At 39.7% G+C, this 27980-nt stretch overlaps 1 protein-coding gene across 1 annotated transcript in view; it reads left to right on the top strand.

Annotated features, from left to right (window-relative positions):
* The first annotated feature begins 301 nt into the window (after positions 1 to 301).
* The window catches only part of PREP (prolyl endopeptidase), a 113435-nt gene continuing 85756 nt past the window's right edge, over positions 302 to 27980 (top strand). Inside the window, exons 1-6 of the mRNA XM_055810174.1 lie at positions 302 to 516; positions 1771 to 1845; positions 8939 to 9072; positions 12085 to 12215; positions 14969 to 15178; positions 16394 to 16515. Of these exons, the coding sequence (XP_055666149.1) occupies positions 319 to 516; positions 1771 to 1845; positions 8939 to 9072; positions 12085 to 12215; positions 14969 to 15178; positions 16394 to 16515 (870 nt within the window). The 5' untranslated portion in view covers positions 302 to 318. The remainder of the gene's footprint in view (positions 517 to 1770; positions 1846 to 8938; positions 9073 to 12084; positions 12216 to 14968; positions 15179 to 16393; positions 16516 to 27980) is intronic.

Below are 27980 nucleotides of genomic sequence, written 5' to 3'. Positions count from 1 at the left end.
GTGTCAAGGCTGGGGAGCTGTGAGGGAAAAAATAAAAAGGAAGAAATGTTTTGAGCGTTTTCTATAAGGAGGACGAAGCCCGCTGTCCGGGTGGTGAGGGGGAGCCAAGGCCGCTGCCGGTGCGGGGCGCGCCGGGCCGGGCGGGCAGCAGGGAGCGCGAGCAGCCGCAGCCTGTCCCCCCACCCGGCCGGCCGGCTCCCCGCCGCCAGCCGGTGCCTGTGCGGAGGCTCCCTGCAGGGGGCGCTGTGGGCTCGGCCCGCCGCCGGTGGCCTCTCTTGGCTGGGGCGGGCGGTGGCTCGTCGGCAGGGGGCGGGCCGTATGGCGGCGCCGTTGCGCCTGGGCCGCGCTGCACGCCTGTTGCCGGCTGCCGCCACGGCCCGACTGCTAGTGCCGCGGCCGTCTCCGCGCCTCGCCTCGTTCTCTTTATCGTCCGCCATCTCTTCTAACGGCCCCTCTCCGCCGCCGCCCGCCATGCAGGCCTTCCAGTACCCCGAGGTGTACCGCGACGAGACCGCCGTGAGTACGGGGCTCCGCGGGGCAGCTGCCCGGCGTGTGGCGGCCGCCGGGCCCGGCCGCGGCGGCAGCCCCTCGGTGTGGCGGGAGGCCGCCTCCCGGCGGGTCGGTACTTTTTTGGCTTCAGGGCTTCCTTCGGCTTGGGCCGTTAAACGTCTGGCGCGCTGCCGGTAACGGGGTTCGCGTTTTTCGCGCCTGTGGCCCGTGGCGGCAGCTGTGGGTCAATGAGAGCAGGCTCGTCCCGTGTGTGCGGGGCTGGGGCGGGCCGGGGCCCGGGGGGAGCTGCTCCCCGGCCGTGCCGCGCCGCCCCGGCAGTGCAAATCCCGGAGCTTTGGCACCGCTGCGGGTTCCAAGGAAAGCCAGGCCTCCGCCCGGGCTGGAACAGCGTGCAGAGGAGCAAGTAGTTATCTTTATATGATGGCTGATTTGATAATGTGGTAATATTTGGTAATAATAAAAACAATTACCAATATGATGGTGAATTTAGTTAAAATGGGATCAGTTTTCTCCTTCTGCAAAGGACTGTGCTTCAGGCGCCAGCCCAGGAATTATTTGTGTAACTAATATCACTTTTGAACCAAAATGTTTGCCGACGTGAGCCAAACTGGGAAAAAAATAAGTACCTTCATAGTTGACTGAAGGCCTGACCTATGCAACTTCTAAGGGCAGGTATCTAGTTTTATTTTCTATACAGGAGAAAGGAAGCAGATAAATTCAACCATGTAGGTTAGTCTTTTGTGTTTGTCTATTTTGAAAATTATTATATATGTACTTGACTCCTGTGTTTGTGAGCAGCAGTAGTAAGGATGGCTACACCAGACACAGTTGCGTAAACAGCAGCTAAGTTCTGGGTGCATCCAGTTTTGTGGTTTCACTTGAGCACCTGGATATTGGGGAAGTTTAGGTTTTGTTTTTATTAGGGGTTTGGGTTTGTTGTGTTGGGTTTTGATTATTTTTTTTTTTTTATTACTTCACTAATCTATCTTGTGGAAGGAACTTCCGTTCCTGTTCTGCATTTCTGTGGTGCTCTTGTTTTTTTGTGAGGACAACACTGCTGCTTGGTCCATCACCAAAGGGAATGGTAATATTAGCAACTGACCCGGGAGCAAGGTGTTGCTTTTTTTTTCCTTTGCTTCTTAGCGTTGTATGTTTTTGTGAATTCCAAATACCCTTCATCTTGATGACTATAATTCCTTGGTGAATAGAGTTTGCTTGTGTGCATGTCTTTTGTTACAGTATTGTGTTTTATAAATTCAGGTGTTGGATTACCATGGATGTAAAATCAGTGACCCATACTGCTGGCTTGAAGATCCCGATAGCGAACAGACAAAGGTAATCTTTCTTTGTACAAGAATTATCTGTTTTGGCATGGTTGTCTTTTATAGACTAGGTACATGAGTAATTTTTTTTTTTGGAGGACCTGCCAGTACTTTTTGAAAACTCGCATAGTGAGTGTAGGTGTACTTCATGTGTTATCTTATGGCACCAACAGCAATGCTGTTATTTTGTACCTTTGAGTTAATGAGGGAAAGGCTCGAGCACTTAATATAACATAGATCACGCAATTTGGAAAACGAAGGCCTTCTTTATCTTGCACCCATTTTTCTTAGACAATTGAAATGCTCAAGGTGATGGTGTCACACTGAAGCAAAACACTCCGATTTTAGAGCACTTTATCCACTGTCCTAAGTACATCTAAAATTGCCATAATAAAGCAGTTAAGAAAGGATAGAAAGAAAATTCCTTTGGCTTGCTTGAGTCACAGAGTGACAAAGTCGGTGAATATATAATTTAATTTTTTTTAAAAAAAACCCAACAAAACAAAACCAAAAGCATTTTCCTCCTGAAGTTAGGCTTTGTTAGTGGCTTTTATTACAGATTGCAGATGTTGAAGTGTTTACAGCCTGCGGTCTGGTATAGCTAGACTGTGCTGCTAGAACTTGTCTTTCACTGAGACGGAATCCTGAAAAACGATGGCTGTGAGCCAGTTCCTCTGATATCCGTGGCAGAGGGAGTTGCAGGGGCGATGGCCAGAAAACGGTAGATGGCAGTGTGGACGGGGGTGCCTTTGTAATGGCTCGTAACTTTGTGATAACGGTAGTTCCAGACCTAAAACGCTGGCATTTGTCTATTATGCATGATTATATCAGAAAGATGACAGATGGCAGGATCTCCATTTGAAAATATCCTGCAAGGTGGCTTTCCACTAGTGGGATTCCTTTTAGGATTTCTTACATATGTGCTTAATTAATACATCTAGATGAGCTAGAGGCTGGTTGAATAGAACTTACTGTAACTGTCAAGAGCAAGATAAAATGTGTACAGTTAGGATCCTATTCTCTACTTGCAAACCTATCAGCATATATAAAGACTTATCCCGAGTGAACCTTTTTAATGCATATCAGTTTTTGGTGGAAAAGCTCTACCATGGATATTAACATTGAGAATTAGATATTTAGTAAGTTGGGAATATTTTTCAATTTTTTATTATGGCATTCTTAAGAAACAGTATGCATAGGATAATTTTGTGCCAAATTCAGAGGCATATATGTGTGGGGAAGTATGCTTGTCTCTGTCTTTTATAGAGGCCTTTACAGTTACCTATTGAAGTGGGTTTTTTTGGGATCCTATGGAAGGGCTGGGTCTACCTGTTTCCTAGAAGAGGTCAGAAAAAAATAATCTTGGAAGTGCTAAATTCCTTTAATCTGCTTGATCGCTCACTTCTTTGTGCTCTGCAGCAGGGGTTGCTGACAGCCACTCTTTCTTGCTAGCTTTTCTTAATAGTTTTGTCTCCAAGTTCTTGAGATAGTTTGCTGGGCTCCTGCAGAATAGCCATTCTGCACCTACCAGATCAAAGAGTAACCAGACACTGGTCTAGAGGCAATTGAACGACTGCGGGCTTCAGAGAGAATCTGGAGCATGCTTTGTAGACTTTTCAACCCACTGACCTTGAGATGGGTGTCCCTCCCATTCTTCCTCCAAGTCCCTCACTCTCTTTATGCACTCCTTAATATCCCAAACCTCCATTTATTTTTGGGAAAAGTAAAAATATCCTGTGTACACCTCTAACAATAGGCTACCTTTAATTTTCTACATATTAAGTACAGAACTAGAAGAATTCTTTGGGCATCCACGCTCATCTGTACTGGAAGAGCCCCTGTTCAGTTCCTGTTTACAACATGCATGCTTGATTTGAGAACTTAACATTGAAAGTTGTGGTTTATGCCAAGAGCGAAGGCTGAATGTCACTCATTTAATGTTAGGATTTTTTTCTCACATGCAAACAGTCAAACTTATTTGGTGTGTGCTGTCAAATAAATGCACAGATATGTTGGAATTCTGCTTTTCTAGACATAGCAGAAATAGTCATGTCAGGCACTGGTGTGGTCACAGAAAATACATGGGTAGGCCTCACTTTGTTTCTGTGTTGATGTGAGTCAGCAAAACATCAGGTTTACTATTTCTTGAAGTATGGAGAAAGAAGTACAGGCAAGTGAGATTGGTTTTAACTCTTTTTCATGGTAGTTTCACTTGATGTCTACTGCAGGGTTAACAGAACTGAGACTGAAAGAAATTACCTGCAACAGCTATGAATATAAAGAATCATACTAATTTTCACTGTGGCTGGCTAGTCCAGATGATCTTGTGGGCACTGATAGTTAGCAGCTTACAAACAAGTGGACGTAGAAGGGTGGTGGGTTTTTTTTTTTTTTTTTTGCAATTGGCTTAATCAGGTATTACTGTATATGATTCACTGTAGTTTGCACGTTTCCATTAAGTCAGGTGGTTCTGTGGTTTCTGTCTGCCCCCCCTCCTCCTCTTGCACTGACCTGAATACTTCTGTCCCTCCCTTGCCATGGGTATAGCCATCACAAGGTGATGTTCTGGGGGGAAGCCTTTCGTGGATTAGTTTTCTATTGACACACATGCTTAATCTAGGTCACCCCAAGGCCATGTGATATTTGGATCTAAGATGGTTCAAGAATGGGATCTTTCCTTTTCTAGCAGCCTACAACCTACATTTAATTAGGTGAAAGTCAAATAGGTCTAGAAATTTTTCAGCCAGGTCACCAAGATGATCTTATTCCATGTGTAGTATATATATCTGCTGTAAAAAGGAGGTTACTGAGATCTGCAGGTGGCTGAGCGGGACTGTTTCTTCTCAGATGTGCAGTCATAGAGCTGATTGAGGATGTGGCTTGATGACAGGCTTAATCTCTTGTGGAAAAGCTGTTGTTCAAGAATTATGCACTGTTCATTATCTATGTGCTTTACTATATTACTTTTTTCCCCCCTGTGTGTGCTTGGTTGGAGTAGTCATGACAGCTGTAAGCAAAGAAAATGCCCTTCTCCAGATACGTAAATAAAAACTGAGTCCCTGGTCAAACGGGGAAGTTCCTACCTCACTTTCAGGAGAGTGAGTGCAGAATGTGGGTTCATGCTCTGCAACTAGTTGGCCATTAACCTTTAAGACAGGCTGAGGAAGCGTTGCTGGCATAGTTGAAATGTTGTGCTACGCTCATAAAACACCTGGTGATGACAAAAGCCACAAAGGTGTGCCAACCCATGCTTTTACTGTTGTTTTGGGTTTGGCTTCGTTGGGCTTTTCAACTTCTTGGTTTGTTTTTACACTTTGTGGACAAGTTTTGGGGTCTTTTTTTTAGACTACAACAAAGTCTTTTGCTGCTATGTAAGTCTTATACAGTACCTTAACTCACTGATTGCATAGCCAGTAATGTGTAGCTTGTTTCAGACGTGAGCGATGGACAGGGGATGAAAGAGCAGGGATCATGTAACATACAGGAGTCTGGTCATTCTGAACAGGTCTGTGCTTGGATTAAGACTAGAATTGAAACTCTCAAAACTGCAGTGAAATGGATTTGTAGTTATAAACGATTAGTGTTTCATTCCCATGTTTTGATAAATTTCCAATTGCACTTTGAATTTTTCTGTGCTAAATACTAAAGTAAATGCTAAGAGGCAAGCTAGCAGAAGTCTGCTTAGTTTTACTTTGTGATACTTAAAAAAATTTACATGCCCTCTTGTAGGAGTTGCACTGAATTACCTTTTACTGAGAAGATGTATATGAAGATTTTGGGGGTAACTATTAAACCAACTGTAAATACTTTACAGATTAATGGTAAAGATGGGAATGTTAAAAAAATTTATATCCTAAGATTTCTCCTTGGAAAGCATACTGCAAGTGGAGATCATTGTCTTAAGAGAATAGCTTAGTGACGTAGAAAGCTGAGAGTTTGTAACAAAGCATGATTAAAAAATTTTGCGGCATGTGTTTTTTAAATGAAAGTTAGTTACACTTTTTTTTTTTCCTAAATAACAATTGGCCTGCTGAAGTAACAGCCACACTTTAGCCTCAAGTAGAAACATCCCTGCTCTTAGTACAACACTTAAGAAATTCGTTTGCTTTTCAAATCACTTTATTTTCTGAGATACCCATAAGCACTTGGACCATTACTTTGTCCTCTTTCTGCTAGAAAATTCTGACCTGGTTCAAGGCTTATGATAGATTGTTAGATGCAGATATCTACAGGTAAAATAAGAATCTTTCTCTATAGGTTCATGAAGATGTAGAGTTACTCTTAGCCCTGTAGCCTGGGTGACACCTGTTTAGTTCAGCATGGTGGATGGATTGTTTACTGTGAGAGTTTCTGCTGAGATCTGTTTCTGTACTTTACCGAGAGCAATATTTTAATTATGTATTGCTTTTTGAATGTGGGTGCAACCTTGCACTTGAAAGTGTAAGAATAGAGTTTCCAAACTGGACTGGATTCTCCTTTGTGGAACTCTTTAAAAAACCTGGAATTCTTACCTTCTTTTTCAGATAGCAGTGGCATTCCCTTTTACAAATAGTCTTGGAATCTTTGGTGCATACTAAGGGGAAATGGGAAGAATATGTTAAGTTCCTGTAAAAGCAGATTTGCTAGTGATTAGGTTGTGAATGCAACAGTTAGTATGTAAGCATGCTCCTGTGCAGCAAATACTTGTAAAGAAAAGTGCGTGTCCCCTCTTGGAATACCAGTAATGAAAACAGATGTGGTGAGATGTGACTGTGCAGTTAAAAGTGAGTAATTTTACCATTACAATACCACTGCAGCAATGTTACCATTTTGGTCACGTTATTGGTAGATCAAACAAAGATGTATACCAGTTTCTGTCCACTAAATGCAACTAAAAAGTGCTTTTTTCTATCCAGTACAATGGATGGTTTTATACTTGTTTTTATGAGGCATCTTTTCTCTGAAAATGTCACAGCACTTTGAGTAGTTAGTTTGTGTAGCATGTGCTGTCTAGACTGTTGTGTGTGTAGTCTTTGAAGTTCATGTATTTCCATTTAGAGAAAACAAATTCAGATACACATAATTCTTGAGTAGATTTGATTAAGTTCTTTCATCATCTGAAGGCAGAGGAGATGGGGACCGTTACAGCAGTAAGATGTGGAGGCTGCATGCCATTTTGACATACCATTGGGATGTGCTGTGCTGCCATGCTGGTTGTAAAAGCTATCTGTGACAGTATGATCCTCAAAGGAAGAACAGACGCAAAAATTGGCCTTCCCTTGGCAATGCATTCACCTCTTTCCATTTTCTCAGGAGATAATTTCCTGATTCGATCCTTGCTGATACATAAAGCCTAATTTTGAGTAAAGGTCCAGAAGTCATCATTGTCAGCCTTCTCTATCTGTTCCTTTTCAGTGCTGTAGTGCTTGCTTTCTTGTGTCAACTTTGAGTGGTGAGTTGTGTGTAACTAGCCCATGTGTTCTTAAACTAATGTTTCAGCACTTACCCAAGTGCTCTTAGGGCACCACGAATTCTGCACTCACATTTTTAAAGCTTATCGGTTTCTGTATGCTTTGTTAGGCATGAACAAATACCTCTCAAGTGGAGATTGACCATAATTAATGCACTTCCTCCTTTACCTTTGGGTCTGACAAGTCTCTGAAAACACAGCTTGGCATGTAATGCACCTCTTGGCTATGCACTGCTATGGCAAATGGGAGGGAGAGTGTGTCTGCTTCTGCTCACTTCTTGCCTTGTGAAATGTCTGTAAAATGCTACTGAAATAATTTTATGTTCTATTCTTTCCTCTTTTTCACCTTAAGAATTAATAAATGAGTAAGCATTGATAGTAATTGGTAAATGTGCATCAGGTGCTACTTTCTATAGCAGCTGGATTTCCTGAAGAACTGTGAAACTCAAGTTGTGGAATAGGGATTGTAGTCCTGCTGTTCCTGCTGGTCATGCCTTGCAGTGAAGTCTAGCTCAGATGTTATCATTCGTTGATCTGCTTGCTGTGTGGCAGATTCAGGACAGGTAGAAACAACAGCCTTTTTTCAGAGCAGCTGGGAAGGTGACCTGTTTAAGCAAGAGACAGGTGAACAGGGTTTCAAGCTGGAGGTGAAAGGCTGGGGTCTGAGAGTGGGAGATGGAGCCATCATCGCATGTCTACCTGCGAGTTACAGCTGCTTGCACTCTGTCCTGTCCTCCCTACTGCATGTTAAGAGACAGAAAAGCCCACATGTGTGCTTCTTAGCAGCTGTGGTTCACCTTAAGATGCTTAGGTATTAATTTTACGTTAATGTACTGTGCTGTAAATAAGGGATGGTGCAATGCCAACAGAACACTAGTTTTTTCCATGCATACCATGGGAGTGGCAGCCTCTAACAAACAGCTGGAATGGTAATGGTTTTGGCCACTGTCATTAATGTGTGTGACTGGGAGGTGGAGTGTTTTAAAGAAACCAGGCTCCTCAAAGTTCTCAGAGATTAGGTATTCTTGCCTTTTGTAACTTAAGAACTGATCTGTGGATAGTACTTGGTCTTGCCAAGAAATACAGGCTGGGACTGATCTTATGTGTTATGTCAGTAGGATGAACAGATTATACACATGATGTTCATCTTCCAGCCCTTCACAGCCCCTGAAATTATAGTCCTGTCTGGGCAAAAGGGACTCTGTTCTTTATCCATTTCCTAATTTATTTATCATAAAGTATTGGAGTATCATGTATTTGTGATGAAGTGAGGGAAGATGGTATTTCCTAGGTATATACTGTAAGTTAGCTTTTTTGTGCCATTTAGGCAAATGTGAAGAGAGTTTTTGAAAGCATGAGGTTTGGGTTGGTTTGTTTTTTGAAGAGGAATGACAGGAATCTGTCTTGTCTGTGGCTGAAGGACTGGTTACTCCAGTACATGCCCCAGAGATTTTATTCAAGATAAAAGATCAGTCTTACCACAGTATTGTGGCATAATGTGAATAAGTATGTAAGGCTCTTCAGGTGTGATGCTTCACCACCTGTATGGGGGGGAAGGATGTCTGTGATGCATTGCTTCAGAAGATAGTGTTTCCTGTAGGAATTATGCGTTTCTGCTTGAGTTCATGTCTTTTTTTGCGGGATTGTTTTCTTTCAGGCATTTGTGGAGGCTCAGAACAAGCTTACAGTACCCTTTCTCGAGCAGTGTCCCGTCAGAGGACTGTTCAAAGAACGAATGACTGAACTCTACGATTATCCTAAGTACAGCTGCCACTTCAAGAAAGGAAAAAGGTATGTGGGGAGTGTCTTTGCAGTTGGTGACGAATGTAAGGCAAGTCAAAAGCAACTACTAGATAGGAAAAAAAACTATAAATTGTATTTGTATTTATTCCTTTATAGTTGGGAAGTAGGAGGAGTAAGCCAATGTTAATATATATGGTTGCAGGATGCAGAGGACAAGATGCTTGGCTGTCTGCAGTTCGCAGTCATTATCTTCTTGTTCTTTTGTCTTTTCATAGGAGGAATTGTGAGTTTATCAAAACTGTGACAACTTTGTTGGATAACTATTGTAAAAGTAAAACTTTGAGGAGTTCCTTTCAGGGTTGTCACTGTCAATATAGTTAAAGGCACCTCATCCTTAAAACATCATGTCGTATGCATGTTGTTCTAAATATTTACTAAAATACTGCTCTTACATTGGTCGTGTTTTGGGCAGCTGGTGTGACTTTTACTTGGTCATAGCCAGTGAAAAGCAGTGGGAGTTCCCTGTGAAAAATGACTATCCCTGGTATCTGGGGGGGATAGGGGAAAAATCATGTGGAGGACTTAAGGCAACTGATGCAAAAAGATGCGTTTTTTTAAGAAATAATGAAATCCTGCTATATTCCAATACTTAGCCTACTTGTATCCCTGTTTTAATTCTGTTGCTGGGTAAAGAGATGGTGCTTCTGTGGCTTACCCAAGGTCTAGAGACTGCAGCTGCTACTCAGTTAGGTGACCTCTTTCAGAAACACTAGCAATCCCCTAGCAAAAGGGATGAAACTGCTGGTTGACTTAGTAACATCTAAGGATTGTTTCTGCAGTTGAAGAAAAGATAGTGCAATAAACCAGCCATTCTTAATCATGGGAAATGCAAATATCTTTTTTAGTGTTTTCAATTTTTTGATCCTTGTTGAGTGGACAGCCAGCTATGCCAGGTATGTTTTCACTGTCATCCATAGGAAAGAGCACATGTCTCATTGCCTTAAGATTTATGCACAGATATTGAGGGACATCTCCTGCTCTTTAGTTATCTGTCCTATGCTGTGAGAAGGGTGTGGAAACTTGTTACTAAGGGAGCGGAAAGTCTGTACTATGTGGGGTCTTGTAAAATTGTATTGTGGGGAGTGAACCCAAGCTGATGTTGATATAAATTGCACTGATGTGGCACAGCATATCAGTATATGGAGGTGAGAGGTTTAAGCTCAGAAGCAGTGGAGCTGTGCTGGGCTGTGCTGCATCTGGGGAAGTAAGCTTTGTTAGGTGAGTCAGGCAAAGCTTATTGGCTTTATGTGATGCTCATGCAGATGTAACTATGCTGAATCTGATTCCAGAGCAGGCCTGGTCACTGACTGCTCAGAATTCTGTGATCCATTCTCCCTGTGCAGTGCAAACATGCTTGGGTGTGGTTATCTTCAATGCTGATAAGGCTTGATGTTGCAGAAGTGCTCATGGCAGTGATTAATATAGTCTCCAATAGAATTTGATGTAGCTGACTGTCCTCTAGGAAGAATACTTACCCCAGGAGCTTCATGTGCTTTGACTTATGACACTTTAATTTTAATAGGTATCTTTGTAGTTTTTCTAAGTGTTACCCCATTTCTTGGCATGTGCTGAACTTAAATCACAGTGGTTTAAAAATCATACCAAAACTCCATGTATTACAGTGTTTGAAGAGATCAAGAGGCCACTACCAAGTTAAGTAACAGTTAGTAAGGGGCAGGGGGAGAAACTAGTCTACTTGAAGAACTATCAAAACTTCTCATAAGACTTAGAAATTCTTAAATTTAATTACTCCAGTTTTCTGCTGAAGAATAGCTGCTGAAGGACAGTGTCTGAAGAGCTGTTCTGTAGAATCTGCGGAAGAGTGCCCAGGGAGGTGCTGTGTCTTGTCACATTGTTTGACCTTTGCTTCTCAGCTTATTGCCCAGCATTGCAGAAGTGAAATTGGCTAGAAAATGCATGGTCAAATGGAAAATTACTTACTTTTTCTTCTATTTCTTTGATTTTGTCACTCACTGAACATTATTGTTAGTATTTGAACATATTACTAGTTCAGATTGTTAGCCAGGCCTTTTTGAGTATAGTTACCCCTTTTGAATTTACCAGGTTCCTGTGTTTTTATCCAAGTACTGGACAGTCTTAGGGAGTATGTGAACTTAAGTTTAGGTTTGAACATTATTCCATAAATTCCCCTGTTCCCCCAGGTGAAACTACTATTTGATGTGTTAAGTCATGGATTTGTGTAGTAAAACTCAGAAGTCCTATGAAGGAAGAAACATATAGTACCTATGAATTAACATAGAATAGTTACCAATTTCTTTGAGCTCTGTAGTGTCTTATGTTGTCAAGAGTACCCTCGCTAAAGAGAATTCTGTAATTCTCTGTTCCTATAATTTTTTCAATATCCCTCGCTAAAGAGAATTCTGTAATTCTCTGTTCCTATAATTTTTTCAAAACACACATAGTTTTAAAGACATGGGGAAATACAGGTGAAACAATTTCAGTTCTGTTTCATTTACACATCTGCGTGCCACCTGATACAGATTGAAAGCAGCTATATGAGTGACAAAGCTTAAAACATAGTGGGTGGGAACCTGTGCTAATACTTGGATCAGAAGGATGCTAAGGCTGCCAGAGCTGTTTAACATAGACAGTTACGTAGAGTTTATAGTATACTTGGTGTTGCTTGAAATGTGCTGTGGCAAATGCAGCTTTTGTTTTTAAAAGATGTTTTGGATGCATCGAGCAGTCTCTTCTATATAATCTATATCACATTGGGATGAAACTTCTCTTATTTTTAGAGGCCTAGAAATTGGTGTCTGGGCTTTCTCTGTACTGAAGGGAAAGGTACTTACGGAGGATGGTTAAATCCCTGATGGACACAGAGGAAGCCATGATTTCTTCTCTACTGTGAAACTTGTGTTTCCCTTATATTTATCTGTCTTTTATTCATTTCATGATGATGTCGTACAAGTTTTTTGTGCATGCCTAACGGAAAATCTGAGTTGTTCTTGCTTATTTTTCCCTCTTGTTTTCTTTTAGGTATTTTCACTTCTACAATACAGGACTGCAGAACCAGCGAGTTTTATATGTACAAGACTCCTTGGATGCAGATGCCAAAGTTTTTCTTGATCCAAATAAGCTTTCTGATGATGGCACTGTGGCTTTACGAGGTTAGTGAGACAACAGTTTCTGCTGAATAAGTGTGGGTCTTCAGCAGAAGATGGAGATGGTTTCCAGCTTATCACCTATGAAAGTATGGTTAGAGTGGCTTGTTTTAATCAAAGTAGTCACAATAGGCATACATGATTCTGTATAGTGTTTCAGAAGAACACTTTTAAATCTACATGGTATTCACAATTAACTTGGTTCAGTTTCTCAGTGGCTTTTTTCATAACTCTGTGACAGGTTTCCACCGAAATATGAATAGATATTGAGGCTGTCAATAGCAAGGAAAAAAGTTTATGTATTTATCTTGACTAATTCTCTTTAAATTGTATTTTGCATCTTTAACGCAAGCCAGCAAGTTACAGTAAGAGACTGTGAAGGAATGTAGTGTTAACTTTTATGTGAATTGCAAAATTACTTGTCTTCACGAGGGCTTTAACGTGTTAGGTGTCTTTTTTTTTTTTTTCTCACCCCCTATTGACTTACTGTAGAAGCAAGACTCTTGAACCCAGAAGTCCTTTAAGTCTGTTCAAGGCCAGTTAATAAAAACAGAGGACAGAATTAGTGGCTTCTTCTTTAAGTGTGACCTGGTTGAAAAGAATCAATATGGGTTTTTTTTAGTGTTGTCCTTCCTTAGATTGTGGATATAAGGAATTGGATTCATACAGTGTTTCTGTATTTCAAAAAAGCTTATATAGAAAGTCTCTTTCCAGATGCACTTAGAGAAACAACCAAGGAACAGGAGGGAAAACTCCTGGTGTTGATAAATAATTGATTAAAAGGCAGGGAAAGGAATAACTAACATTGGTTGTCAATGGGGAAAGCACCAGTAGAGTTCTGTCAGGGACTATGCCAGGACTTGCACTGTTCAGTACATTCACATATATTAGGAGTGAGCAGTGAGGTTGCAGGGTTTGGTGACGATACAAAGTTGTTCCAGGTAAAGGCTGAAGAGTGACTGAAGAGCTGCAGGAAGATCTTAGTGATAGTGAGTGGACAATAAATCAACAGGTAAAAGTCTTTGTGTAGATAAATTAAATGATGCACAGGCGACAAACAATCCTAACCTCATTTGCAGAGGAATGGGTGGAATGGACTCTGAACTGACCATGACCGCTTGGTAACAATTCCTGTAATTGATAGTTCCATGAAAATGTCGACCTGGTTCTCAGTAGCAATCAAACAAGCACATCAAATATCGGAAATGATAAAGAAGGAAATAGAGGGCAAAAGAGAAAACACCATCATATTAGGAACCCGGGAGTTTATACAGTAGCATTGAATACTCAGTATAGTTCCAGTCCCCTCTGCTCAAAAGCGGTTCTGAAATACAGTTCAGAGGAGGGCAGTAGGAACAGTCAAGGATATGGAGCAGAGCTCAGAAACAATTGAGTGTGCCTGGATCAGTCAGCTTGGAAAAGGGACAATTTAGCAGGCACATAATACAGGTCTACAGAATAATTTGTGGCATGCAGTTGCAAGGAGAGTGAGCAGGGCTTGGTTAGTCATGATTTTTTTTTCTATTACAAGCATGACGAATTATCAAATGAACGCAGTAGGAGTTGAGCCTAAAGCAAACAAAAGATGGTGATGGTTCATGCCACAGGATGTAGATTTGTAGAACCCCTTACCAATGGATGTTGGTGGTGCAAAAAACTTCCTGTGGGTTTAAAGACAAGGTTAAGGAGGAGGGAGAAGCATTGAGGATTATTAACCAACTACCTCATGGAAGAAGTCTCCCAAGCTAAAAATGGTCAGAGGTTGTAAGAGTATTTGAGGGAAATATTACATGTGTTTGCATTGTTCTTACTCTTGTGGGCATCTCTTGTTACTCCTGAGAACAGCTAGGCGGAATCTTGTTCTGAATCAGAATGGCCACTCTTAAGTGGGAGAATGTGTTAGGTTGGCACAGTGATGCCTCTCAAACCTACAGTTTCTATGAAATGCAACTTTTCTGTAGGGTTTTTTTTCAGTAGTTACTTTTAGATTTGTACAGCCTATGCTAATTCAATCTCTTCACTTGAGTTGATTTGCAAGAGTGATTTTGATCCTTGTCAACTATGATGGAAGCTCTTTGAAGTTTTTTCAGAATCATGTCTTCCTCACAGTTTGGATAGTGACACATGTATCAGAGGTCTTAGCTGAGAGTACTGGTGATTAATTCATTTGCATGCTAGCAGCAGATTTTTCCAGTGACTTTAGTTTTCATGGCTTTACAGGGTCTAGTTTTCCATCACTCAAATATTGAAGTAATATTTGCTTTATTTCAGGATGCATTGCTTGTGTCTCAATTTCTGTTGACTTCTTTGGTGCTGTTTCTCTCCTAAAGTCTCATTTTAAGTACTCTACCTGTGTGCATTTTCAGCCTCCACCTCCTCCTCCCAACCTCAGGGAAGCAGAGATAATTCAGATGTTGGGCACAAGCGATGTTACGGAACATACTTACTGAGTATGCGTGCCTAAACTCAGATCTGTGAACTACTTGAGAAGTCCACAGAGAATGGAGAATTGCTGTGAATCCCAAATGATAGCAGATGTAGTTGTTTGCACTCTCTTTTAGAAAATAAACTCTCTTTTCTTAGTGTTCAGGGAGCACAGTTGTTTTAACTACTTGCTCAATTTTGCCTCCCTTTCATAGGGATTTGGCTGGTGTGTAGCAAATAATTTTGCCACACAACATTATTAACAAACGCTTTTTTGAAAATATGAATTCCTCATGCTAGTTCTTAATTTGTCTTGTTCGGTTCCAATTTCCTAGGTTATGCATTCAGTGAAGATGGTGAATACTTCGCGTATGGCCTGAGTTCTAGTGGCTCTGATTGGGTTACTATCAAGTTTATGAAAGTAGAAGGTCCTGAGGATCTTCCAGATACACTGGAGAGAGTTAAATTCAGTTGCATGGCATGGACCCATGATGGGAAAGGCATGTTCTACAACTGCTATCCGAAACAAGATGGGAAAAGTGATGGTAAGTATGGCTGTACTAATTGCGTGCTATGTGGAAGCAAAACTACCTTTTCAGCAAATTGGTGCAACAAATAATTAGCTGTGCTAGTTTATACTGAAATAACTAGCTATGCTAGTTTATACAATTAGATGTTGGATTATATCTTGTATGAACCAAGCCTATACTAGATTAGTGTGAGTATCCTGTTGTCTTCCTCTTAAAAGTTTGCTGCTCCTTTACTTTTTCTCTGTGATGATTTACTTAGCTTTCGTACAGGGTGTTATTCACTGGAATCTGATGTCTGGTGACAGCTCGCTTAGATCTTTTCCCCTTATGTGTGTGTGTGGGCATAGGTGAATTGGCTTGGGAGGTTGACCTGATGAATAGCAATCTAGGGCATAAGGTTTTTGTTATTCAACCAGATTAATTCATCTGTGGTTTACAGTGCAGCAACACAAAATGTTTATGCTAGCAAAACTCAAGGAACAACACACAAAATGGAATAAATTGATGAGGAGAGTCAGTAGGGAGGAAATTTTGCAGCTCTTACAATAAAGCAGTGCTACTGAAAAGTTTCTTCTGGAGCGGCGCTCTTCATTAAACCTTGGAGAGTGCCTGAATTTTGCCTCTGTATTTGCTTTTACAGCCTATCATTGTGCTGATTTGCAAGTTGGATACCCACCTTGTGTATTTTAAACATGTTTGTAGTTCAGCAGCTGAAGTGTGGGACAATGTTGCAAGAACAAAATTAGAAAAGAATAAATCAAGTAGCACCTCATACAGTGCTTTAAAACATTTTTTTTTATTTTTAGCAAGTTGAAGTATGAAGGTTTCTAGGAATGTTAATCAGGAATAAATCTGTCCTTAGTTGGCCAGGGTGGAGTGGCAGCACAAACATCATTAGAGGGTAGCAGGGATTGTTGTTTTTCTTTGCTTATTTAGTGTTTCTAGAAAGCAAAGCTTGAAATGATAAATCTTCACATTTGGAGAATGTATTATCAGCAATGAAAGGAAGGGGGTAACTGTTTGAACAGGTTTGCAGTGTGGTTTGAAGTTTTTTTGTTTTGGAGGAGGGGTGTGTGTTTGGAGCGGAATGGTTGTAGACTCAAACCATTACTAGTTCTCTGCTGAATTACTCTTTATATGCAAAGGGATACAGAAATTTCCAAGAGTTTTATTTGGTGGTTGTTGGATTTCTTTGAGAACTAATTGTTTTAAATATCTGCATTTCACTAGGCACCGAGACCTCTACTAATCTGCACCAAAAACTGCATTATCATGTATTGGGAACTAACCAGTCAGAAGATATCCTATGTGCTGAATTTCCTGATGAACCAAAATGGATGGGTGGAGCTGAGGTATGGTAAACACCTTGAAGCTTGTCATCATTATGTTCAGTTTTTCGGATTCTAACAGCTGATAGTAGGTATAAAGTAGAAAACACTTTGTTAAAACATTTTTATTAGTGTTGCAGAGTTGACCGTTGAACTAGTAAGAAACACTGATTAAGAACTGCTGAAAATAAGACTTTATAGTTTGCTTTAAATCAGTCCTCAGGCTTGTAATGACACAATTGCATACCCTTCTTCTTCGCTGAGGACGTTCTGCCTGATACATATGCCAGGACAGAGAAGGATCATTTGAGGGACAATGTGTCATTGTTCTTGTTTCTTCTTAGTCAATGTTGAGCCCCAGCCTTTACTTCCAGTGCAAAAAGCTTATTCCTATGATCAGCATTTCTGGATACTTCCTGCCATGTATTTATTGTATTTCTATGTATTTTTGTGATGTCTTTCCTGAAAATGAAATATGTCCATTCTACTTACTTGAAGAAGGGTGACATACAGGTTAGAATCTGTTAATACTGTGCGCACAGTTGGAGAGTTTTAAGTTTCCCTAGAAGTTTTATCGGCACAAATATGGTGTAGACTGTGTTACTGGAGATGGAACAAGTGACTGCTAGAATTGATTTATTTGGCTTGCTTTGTTGAACTGCTACTCTATTGTGCAAAGTCCCAGTGAACCAAAGTGATAGGTAACCATGCTCTGTTCTTTACATGAATGGTTCAAAAGACCCTGAGTTTTGTAATTGGTGTGTGGTTTATTCTTCACATTAGATTTAACAGTGCTTGATTGAGTGCACTGTTTTAAGTGCTGTTGGAATGTAATGGTGGTCATTCTGTTTATCAGGGAACTGATGTTTTTCCAGTGGATAGAAACCTGTTGTAATTCGTAGTCTCCTAGCCACTATGTTTAGTCAGTACATTTTGTTTCTATGCAGGGTGTCTTTTGGTCTGACACTTTGGATAAATATGAAACATTTTTTAATCTGATTTGGGGTATTCTGTTCATAGAACTACTTTTCCCTGAGTCATTCCATGCTTTTCCCTTTTCTCTCTCACTTCCAGCACATCAGCCCATGAAAATGTTGGGGGTTTCTTCTCTGAGGGCTGCCAGAAAAGAAAGGTTCTTTCAAAGAATTTGAACAGTAGGATCAAAAATGAGACAGTGAGTGAGAATGTGAAGGGCTCCCCAGCAAAGTGACCACACTGAGCTTTCTCTATACAAATCAGACCAACTGTAGGTTCTGTGAGTAAACAGAACTTCTACATAATCTCATCTACTCATGAAACATAACTTTTAACAACTGACCTGAATTTCAGTGTAAACTTGCAAATGGGCTTTGGATTTTTTTTTTCCTGTCCAAAACCTCAACAGTTCTGTTGAGTTTAACTGGCAATAAAATGGAATTTGGGAATTGTTATCTTTATTTTTCCCTAGTTCTGTAAATAAATGGGCTTTCTGTTGGTGACAGATGTCTTGTAGTGATGTATCCACTGATTCACATGAGTGATGCATATTATTATTATTGCTTTGCAGTTTCACGAGCTCATGTACACATGTTGTGAAGGCAAATTCCTTTTCCGTGGGGGAGAGCTGTTGCAGTCTGATTTGTTAGACTATACAGCTTTTTAAGGTAGTGAGAGTTTGCAGTCTTGGATGGTATTAAATCCTGTGGAAATGCAGTCTTCTGTGTTAGGTGTAGAGGTACGCTTGTGTTATAGGTAGCAAAACCTTCTTTGAGATGATAGCACACTAATAGAGCTTTATTTAACCTGAAGAAGCAGGGTTGGAGCATTTAAAGATCAGAAGTGCAGAACCAAGTATGAAGAGGACCATGGAAGAGAATTCATAATACAGTGCTTGCAGTGAGTTAACAAAGAGTTTGCTGGGCCAGGGTGCACAGAAACAGCCATCCTGCATCTCCTCGCTCTTCAGTTGTGAAAGAAAAGCTTGAGACAGCCTTAACTGCAAAAGAAGTATCTTTTTTCTGATACTAAATGCCTTGGATAATTTTTGTGATTAATGAGGATATATAGCCCTTATATTAAATGATGAAAAGATTTTTGGGGTGGGAAGAAGAGACTGATAGTAGTTAACTCTAGCTGTAGAATGGGAAAGTAATAGAATGTTAGCATTGCTGTCATTTCTAAAGTCACTGGAATTGAAACAGCCCCATAAGCATTGGGAAGGTGGGGAGGCTTGTGAGTAGGAAACACCTCACTACTCTTCTGTTCTTGTTGAATAAGTTTACATGGCTGCCCATAACTCTTTTCTTGAACTGTAGGAGGCGTAAACTTCCAGAGATGTTGGTATTTAAGAAGAAATGCTATTCTAAGAAGGAGTGGTAAAGCAGAGATCAACCTCGGTACATAATCGCGAGCTTATCTAAGTGAAAGTACTTTGAAACAGGTTGTGCTGTGAGCTCTAGCTGTAAAATGTGGTGCTGTCATCCTGATACTAATGAAAAATGATTTTTAATGGTTAGGAAAAAACATGTTCTGCAATTAAAAAAAAGCCAAAACAATGCAATTGCAGAATGTGGTTTCATCCTTGTGCCGTAGGCAGAAATCTCATTTTCAGGCCATTCAAACAAGTTTTCTGGTCAATTTCCTTGAAGTATGTGTTTGAGAAAGTGTAAGGCCCCAAAGTAATGGGGGGAAAAATGAAATATCATTAGTAAAAAATCAAATTATATGGCTTATTGGCACTGTCCTGAATATTTTTACTTGGGGCTAATATGCTGCCACAGCTATTTTAAAATACAGCTTTGCACAGCTCAACATTTTATGGAAGTCCACTTCCATGCATTCCTGTCAGATTAATAAACGAATGCTTTTATCTTCCAGGGCCTTGTTGGGCCAAATAGGTAGAGATATTTGGGTTCTCTTACGTTTTACATAAGCTCTAGGGAAGACAGTTGAATTATGGTGTGGGTGGTCTAGTCTCAACTACCAAACCTTTCTCTATAGTGGGACCAGAGCTTGAACTTCCATACTTGGATTTAGAGCAGAATTTGCAGGTCTCACAACTGTTGGGTTGAGGGAGAAAAATGCCTTGCTTGCAAGGCAAAAGGAGATCCTTCAGAGACTGCAAAACTAATAAAGTTGCTATAATATGTCAAAAAAACAAGCAATCATAGGTGTGCTGTAGGGAGTTGGTGTGGTGTGTATTTTCAATGGAGAGAAGAAACTACGTCACTGATTAGGACAGAAGAGGGTTGTGTAAAATTTTGTCAGCTTAATACATTTACAAGACAACATGCAAGAAAACAGCTTCAGGTTTTTTTCCTTATTACACATTCAACACCAGCCTCAAGTATGCTTGATTTAAACAAAATCTGTGGTGCTGAAAATGGTGTTGGCATAAAAATGTAGATACATTTCCAACTCTTCAATTGAATGAATTGCTTGTGAGGGAGAAAAATCTGTTTATTTTTAGGTAGATATATAAGTTTTGAAAAAGAGGCTATCAAATCTTTTCATTAGTCTAGACAAAACATACATATTTCTGGTACAGATTTTAGGGTGGTGGGGGAGTTCGGAAGAGCAGGGATGGAGTTTTTTTGAATAACATCCCAGTAGAGGGCAGTCTGGTATGAAGATTTTTAAAACCTTGGCAGTGTTGTAGCTACTCTGAGAAAAGAGTTTTCCACGCTTCTCTCTTTAAGTGGCATGTTCTTGCTGCTTCTCCATACTGACAGAGCATATCTTTCTTTCGCAGCCAGACTGATATTCTCAAAGTTAATAAGTTATGTAAGAGCTGTTCACAGTTGGTAGTCTTAAAAGTCCCTATGGTACTGTCAGGAATGCAAAGAGGAGAGGACGGAGAGGGTAAGGGGAGCCCTCCCATCCCAATTCTGCCAGCAGTAAAACAAGTACAATTTTTCATGTTACTGTTTTACAAATACTGTGCACAGTCCCTGAATTGACAATTTTATTAATTTTTTTTATGTTTAGAGCTGTCAGTTAACATCAGTGGTTTTCAGCCAGTGAGATGGCCTTGCGAATGAAATTCAGAGCACAGAGTAAGCTGTGCCAGATGTGTGCTGTCTATGGTGTGTTTTCACTTCAGGAACATGGAAGTGGAGCATCCACAGGGGAAGAGTGAGCAGCATGAACGGGAAGGGCTCAAAACATTGTCAGTTTGCTCAAGTGAGACACACTGGAGGATAAAAAAAGGGCTGCGGGAATTTTTCTAAAGCCTTACACTATCTTTGTGAAGGCTGAATCTGGAGTAGAAGCCTACTGTGAATGTCTTCCTACAGCTCTGGCGGTAGTCTGGAGAATTTTACTATTAAGAGACAGGCAGGCAAACTTCCTGGCTGCACATGGGGCTATGGTAGATGGTAATCTCTTACATAGCCAGGTTCCTGATGCTTTGGTACTTTGCAATTAAAAGCAAGCTGAAAGCCACAGGCAAAATAGTGTGTGATGTCTGTCACCTCAGAAGGCTACTGATTTTACTCTGTGCTAGATTTAAGAAAGAGAATGCATATAAATATGTGTGTACATGTTGCTGTGTTCCTCTTGTGATCAAGGCTGTCTCATGTCCTGTTGCAGTTGAAAGAGTCATAAGCACAATAATCTAGGGTCCAAGTCCCAGTTCTCTGGCTTTGGTAGTTCTCCTTCAACTCCAAGCTTTAGCAGAGGCTCAGAAGGATATGGTCAGAATAGAAATGAGCTTTATACCAGCACATTGTATCTGAAATCCAAGTATAAAAAGCCACCTGGAAAAAGGAAGTTGAGTTAATGCTCAGAGCAATTTTTCTGACTTCAGGAATGGATGGATCAGCATGTTATTTACATATAACCAGTCCATGTTCTGCTTAGAGTCTGTCAGGCCTGCTCCTCAAAAAGTAGTAAGTGGTTTCGGTTAGACCTGATCCTGAAATTATGCATTCATGTGATCACTAATCATTAGGGCTTCTGAATCTAGTTGATTAAACCAGTATGATGCATAGAAAACAAAAGCAAGCATTTGTGGCCTTAAAGTACCAGCTTCAGGGCCCTTGGACTGTGCAGACAGTCCCAAGAGGTCGCTTAGCGAAAGGGAGTTCTTGCTCCAATCCTCATCTTCTCAAAAGACTGCTAGAACATAAAATGTGATAGGAGCTATATGCAAGCTTCAGTGACTTTCTGGCACCGCTGCAAAGACAATGTCAGAACATAGCTTTATGTTCCGTTTATTACAAAAAAATCCCACCCCCCTAAAAAAAATGGTGCTTCTTGATCATTTTATTTAATGAAAAAACTGTTTACTCTTCTAGGAAAGGAAATAGCTTTGCTTTTTCTAATAGTTAATAAAAGTTGAATTTGAAAGGCTGGGAGTTTGCAGTGGGTTGTCTTTGTTGTGCAAGCAGAACTGTGTGACATGGGAGCATGTGCACACCTGTGATGTTAGAACACTTGAGGCTTTTCGCATGGCATAATTGCTGTCATCTTTACTAATTAAATCTTTCAGTAAATTCTACACGAATTTTTACTTTTTCCTCTGTAGAAGCCATGTGCATTGTGGTTTTTATGTTCAGTATTGTACTTGTCTGATAGGAAGCTTTAAAATACTGATTAATGCAAGGCAGGTAATGTCTGCATCAATCTGAAATTCCTTGCGTGTAGATTCTTCTTAGTCAAGTCATGTTCAAGTTCAGTAGTGCTAATGCCAAAGTCTTCGTACGGCATGTACCTAAAGTCTAGGAAGTAACTGCTGTCATCAGTCTGTTTTATTGTGGGCACTGGGTACATTCCTAAATGAATATTAAAAAAAATATTAAAAAATTACTCAGTCACTCTGAGTGGTTTTAAACTGTTACATATGTAGCATATACTGAAAAAAGAAGTAGCACTGTTCAAGTGTAGCTTATTGATGCTGTGAGTTTTTAATTCCTGGTTATTGATGCTATACATTTCATGGTTGCATCTTTATTGCCACCCATCTTGCCTTCTCAGGATAGTTTCATGTTCCCATGACTAGGTATACAGTGTCCAGTTAGTGATTTGACCATTTGGCTTTGAGTCTGTCTGTGATTTTTGTGAGCTTTGTTTTTAATTTTTTTTTGTATGTGATTAATTTACTCTGTTTGATTGTTCCATATGCAAAGGGCACTAGTACATGAGAATCAGTACTTTGACCTGCATGTGCAGTTATTTTACAGGTTGTAAGTTATAATGGTGTTAACATCTGCAGTTGAAGGAGAAGTCAGTTTCTTTTCCTCAACACAGGTATATTAATAGCTGAATTTTACTTGTTTAATTTTTTGATATCTTGGTATGCAGAAACAAATTATACAACGATCAGGTTTTTTCTACCTTTATAATAAAAAGGGTAAAGGTAGTAAAACTTCTAATTTGCTAGCTTAAAAAGGAGTGATGTGTGTATATATAGTTGCCTTAATGTAATGTGCACTCAAAGGGTTCCTATTTGTGAATTAAAAATAGAGAGCTCTTCCTTATCCTGAATTTTGCAGTGGCGACTACCCAGGTAGTATTCAAAGAACTAGCATTAATGTTCGCTGGGATTACTGTCATGCACTTTACTTGGAAGCAAAGCACTTTAATGTCTCTCCTATTGAAGTTTTAGTTGAGGAGTAATACATAAAGTCAGGAAGTCTGAAAACCTGACAACCTTCTGCTATTCATTCTCTTTTTTTTGTTGTTGTTGTTTAATTATGTATGAATTTTTGGTCTGAAATGTGCTGCTAGTAGACAAAAATATTTAATTTCACTTTTGCTGTGGATTCTACTAGATGGTTATTGCTGTTATAAATGCAGAACTCATAACCCTTTGGTGCTCCTTATATGGCTTGTATCATGAATTAACTATATTTTGTAATGAAAGAAAAAAATCTTAAGTATTTAGAAAACTCCTGTTACTTATTAGGCTTTAGATAGTTTTTCTTTTGCTATTCATTGATTTATTGAATTTACATGTAAACCACTTCATCTCTTAATGTTTTTCTAAGCAGTGGTTACTTTTCATCAAAATGGAGAGAACATGTAACATTGAAAGAAAATTGCTAGTAAAAGCCAAAAAATACTCCACTATAAACCAAGACTTCTCTATAAAGATTTTACCTTGAAGAGTTTGATCCTTGAAAGACTAAACAGACTAGTACTTGGGAGCACAGCTATTGTAATAATATTTCTGTATGTTTGTATGGTGTGAAGATGGTCACAGCAAGTATTTCAGAAACAATAGATCAAACAGATTCAAAATTGCCAAGTGACTGCACGGCAGCAGTGAAACTGCAAACTGTATACCAGCATCAGCTCTTGGAAATAATGCTTCCTTTACTAGTGCTGAGTTAGGGATTAGTCCTGTGCTATGCCAATAAAGTCATTGTTATGCTAAAGGTTTCTAAAAGCTCCAGCTGAAAGGCTACAGGATTTCTTCTGTCCTATTTTGACAGGACCAAAACTTCATTTTAAGATGTTCAGTTGCTTTATAACCTCCCTATCTTTTACTTGTGGGTTTGTTTGAAATGGTAGAAGTTATTTTAATGAGAGAAATGTGCACTCACTAGAATATTACAGATCTCTCAGAAATTCTTGAGATGTGTTTCCTTTTCAGCTTGGATGTGGAAAACCAGGATAATTTACTTATGATCCAGGCTGTCAGTTCTGAATTACAGCTGTCTCCCTTATGCTGAACCATTCTAAAATTTGAGTGAAACGCTGGTATGAAATTTCAGTTCATAAGTTTGTGGGCCAAAAGCAAGGACTGTAGTTCAGCTCATGAAGAAGATGTAGCAGCATAAGAATAACCCAGATGATAGTTGGGAAATCCTGTTTCCTTTTGCCATTCTGAAACCCAGACTGTTGTCTGTTTACAGTATAGAAGAGTCAGTGGTGTTCAGGCCGTGATCACACATTCGTCACTACTGCCATCTGAGCTGCCTTAAGCAATCTCTGTTCCTATTATATATGTTTCCAGCTGCCTGGTGCAGTGTGTTAGCTCAGCCATTTGTGCAACTGCACAGTGAACTGACTGAGATACTAAGCTGGCAGAGGGACAACTTCATTCTTTTTCTTTTTTATTGGGTTTTTCTTTCTTTTTTTCTTCTTCCCTTCTTGGACTCTTCATTGTGGTTTTTTTTCCTGGATTCTTTCCCCCCCCCCCCTTTTTTTTTTTAAAAAAAAAACACATTATTTTTTTCAGCTGGATAAGCTCCCCAGTCTGGTTTACCTCGCAAATGGTAAATGCTTGTACTGACATGACTAGGGGAATGAACTTCCATGGATACAAGCAACCATAGTAGTAGGAAGAGGTAGAGATTGAGACCACATAAGCAGGTACTGCTGCCAATATTTTCTCATCAAACTGCAACTTTGCAATGTGAATGTCTAAATCTGCACTATAATACTAAACATTTTAGCATGCTGCAGTCAGCAGTTTCTTGTCCTGTTTCTGTCAAGTTCCTTTGGGTTGTAGAACTCATGGACGCAAGAACAACTTTAGTGATAACTAGAGACAGACCTAATTGGCATCCTACCAACAATAAAATATGCTTTGGTAGTTCCTACTTCAAATTAAACATAAACTGCTATCAACTCTTCACTAGTTTAGCTGGGAATATGGAGGACTCACTAGATGTACTCAGATTTGCTGTGATCAGAGGTTCTGAATTGCCTTTGCAACAACTTCATCAGAAATTTGTGAATAAGTTCTTTCTTGGGTAAAGCAAGCAGTCTTCTGTTAACTGTTAACTCACAGCACCAAAAAACAAGTTTATGTGGGTTCTGACTATGACTGAAATAATTTTTTGTATCATACTCTTGAGTTTAACTGAAATTTATATTTGTATATATCACTTTCAATAATTTAACACGTTTGAGGAATTGGCAAGGTAAGGAAGGAAACTTGGTGCTTCTACAAGTATGAGCACTTGTTTAAGCAGCATATTGTAGTTACTAGTTTAAAACTGACACCTGCAGTTAGTGTTTGTCTAAAAATACTGAAGATGCTTCTTTCAAAAAAGATCACCTCATCTTCGTTTCCATTTCTGAATATACTCCCATCTTGGAAAGAGGTGGCAAAATGTCTCAATTTTGCAGGCTGCCCTGTTAAAGCTATTTAGCTGTTTCATATATTTTTTTATTAATTTTTTTTGTCCAGTAGGAATATTAGGTGTTCTGTTTGCCTTGTGAACTTTCAGCTGTATGGACTTTTTCTAGTAATATAATTAGTTGTATTTTTGTACAGGCATTTTTTCAACAACTTGGAAACACTCATTTGGGTTTGTGGATTATTTTTTTGTTGTTGTTGAGGGGTCTTTGGTTGTTGGGGTTTTTTTGTTAGTGTTCACATACTGAGATTTTGCTCTGTATTCTACAAAATTCCCTTCTTGTGTCTTCAGGACTGTGGCTCTGAGTAGCAGCACAGTTAGGATGCAATTCTTCTGAAATTTATTTTGCATAACTAATTCTACAGATATTTTGCACAATTAATGTTACAAATATTAACCAAAGTAAATCTAAGTAGTAAATAGAACATACAAATTTTTTTTTGAAGACATGTTTAGAGCTAAATGAAAAGTTTCCAGAACTCAAGATTCGTATTTTGCGACTAGGGGTTTAAATTCTAGGAAACAGCCTTCTGTATCAGGTGTTAATAAAACATCAAAATCTGGTTATTTTGGAATATGCTGAAAACACCTCAGTCAAGAGAGGAAAACTTCAAGTTAATGACTTCTTGTTACTTCCTGCCTTTGATAGACTTGCACTTTCAAAAGCTTTGCCAGGAAACAGTGTATTTGCAAAGCCTGAGTAGAAAGAAGGATTCATTGATGACTTTATGAACCAGCAGATGCCATTTTGGAAATTTTAGTGTGTGTATTTATAAATGTGCAAAAGCAAACCATGAAGCTTGATCAGAAAACGTATAATATGCTTGTAGCTTTTAATGTTAATTTAACAGTAGCATTAGATTTTTGTGTGTGTAAACCTAATGAAAATGGCAAAAATGAAAACTCCATAAGCATCATTTAGTTTGCCACAATAAGCAAAAGTACCCTTAAAATGACTGGCTTGGTTGGTTTCTAAGAAATTTCATACTGCTTAGTCTCAGAAAACACACCTTATTAGTTCCATCACTTGAGAACTTGAGGGAAAATCTGTTGTGAATTAAGTGACCGTCATTCAGATGGACTAAACTTGCCAGCCTTTTTCCACCTCTGAGATGGACTTCTGGCAGATGCCTTAAGGTAGCCAGAAATCCAGAGCTAACCTCTACAACTTGGGTAGCTTTTTCCATTTTGTGTTGTACTGTGAATAACAGTATTAAGTAGGTGAATATTCAGCTTTTGCTTTTAAAAAATAGGTTGACAGAGCAGCTGTGCAGAGCAAGCATGTGTGCCATATATCAAGTGCTGACATGGTGGTTTTTGCTTTCCTGATATTGTGAGCAACTAAATCTTGGTTTTCCCATTCAAACAACAGGTATTGCTCTGATTAAACTCTACTGCTCTCTACATAGTACTGTGATGGCATGTATTAGAGATGCGCATGTGTCAGCAAAATGATCCTACAGGGCTTAATTCACCAAGAGCGTGAATCTAGAGTCATTTGATAAACCTGGATTTCAGCATGTCTAGGATACTCACTGGCTCGAACACTGACCGTATTGGAGTTGTTAGAGAGAGGAAGCATGGCGGGGAGACCTCCTCATGTAGAGGAGGCAACAGTCTGTTAATGTAGACCTGTCAGATGTACTGAGGGCCCATTTTATGAAGCTGGTGACAAACTCTTCTGTAGTTTCAGTTTAGCTGACAGGTTACACAGTAATAAAAGAGTGCTTACATAGGGATCAAGACCTGACTGAGATAAATGCCTTTTTCATTTAGGTATTAGCAGTTTCAGCAGCACAGTTTTTTCTCTGATGAGCAAGGACAGTCCTAGTACATCTCTGCATCTCTTAAAATACGTGAATTGATATGTATATCCCAAATTACTGATTTTCAATGAGATACACGTCACTGTCTTTCTCATGTCACTGCTAGGCTCCATTTATTTCCACAGGATTTGGGGGAGGGGAGGTAAACTTCCTTTTGCATGGAATTGACACCTTGATAAAGAAGTTTGGAAAGTCAGAATTTTTGATGTCTTCACAAGCAACTCAAGGATTTTTTGGACAGAAGCCACTGGTCGCTCTGTCGTGTCTTTACCAAGATGGATGACTTAGCAAATGCTCTTGCACAAATTAACATTGGGTTTGAATGCTGACATTATAGTCAGTGACTAGAGAGAAACTGGACACCTACATCACCAGATGTGACTGCCTCACAGCTTTCTGAGAAACTTCTATTGAGGTGCAAAAAGTTGTGTTTTAATTGATGTAGGAGAGTTCACAGAATCACAGAATGGTCATGGTTGGAAAGGGCCTCTTGAGAGCATCTTGTCCAACCCCCTGCTAAAGCAGGTTCACCTAGAGCAGGTTACACAGAGTCGCATCCAGGTGGGTTTTGAATGTTTCCAGAGAAGGAGAC

The sequence above is a fragment of the Falco peregrinus genome, chromosome 7 (assembly GCF_023634155.1).
Source record: "Falco peregrinus isolate bFalPer1 chromosome 7, bFalPer1.pri, whole genome shotgun sequence".
NCBI lineage: Eukaryota > Metazoa > Chordata > Aves > Falconiformes > Falconidae > Falco > Falco peregrinus.
The sequence above is the reverse complement of the archived record's forward strand: the minus strand, read 5'-3'. Positions and strand labels throughout refer to the sequence as shown.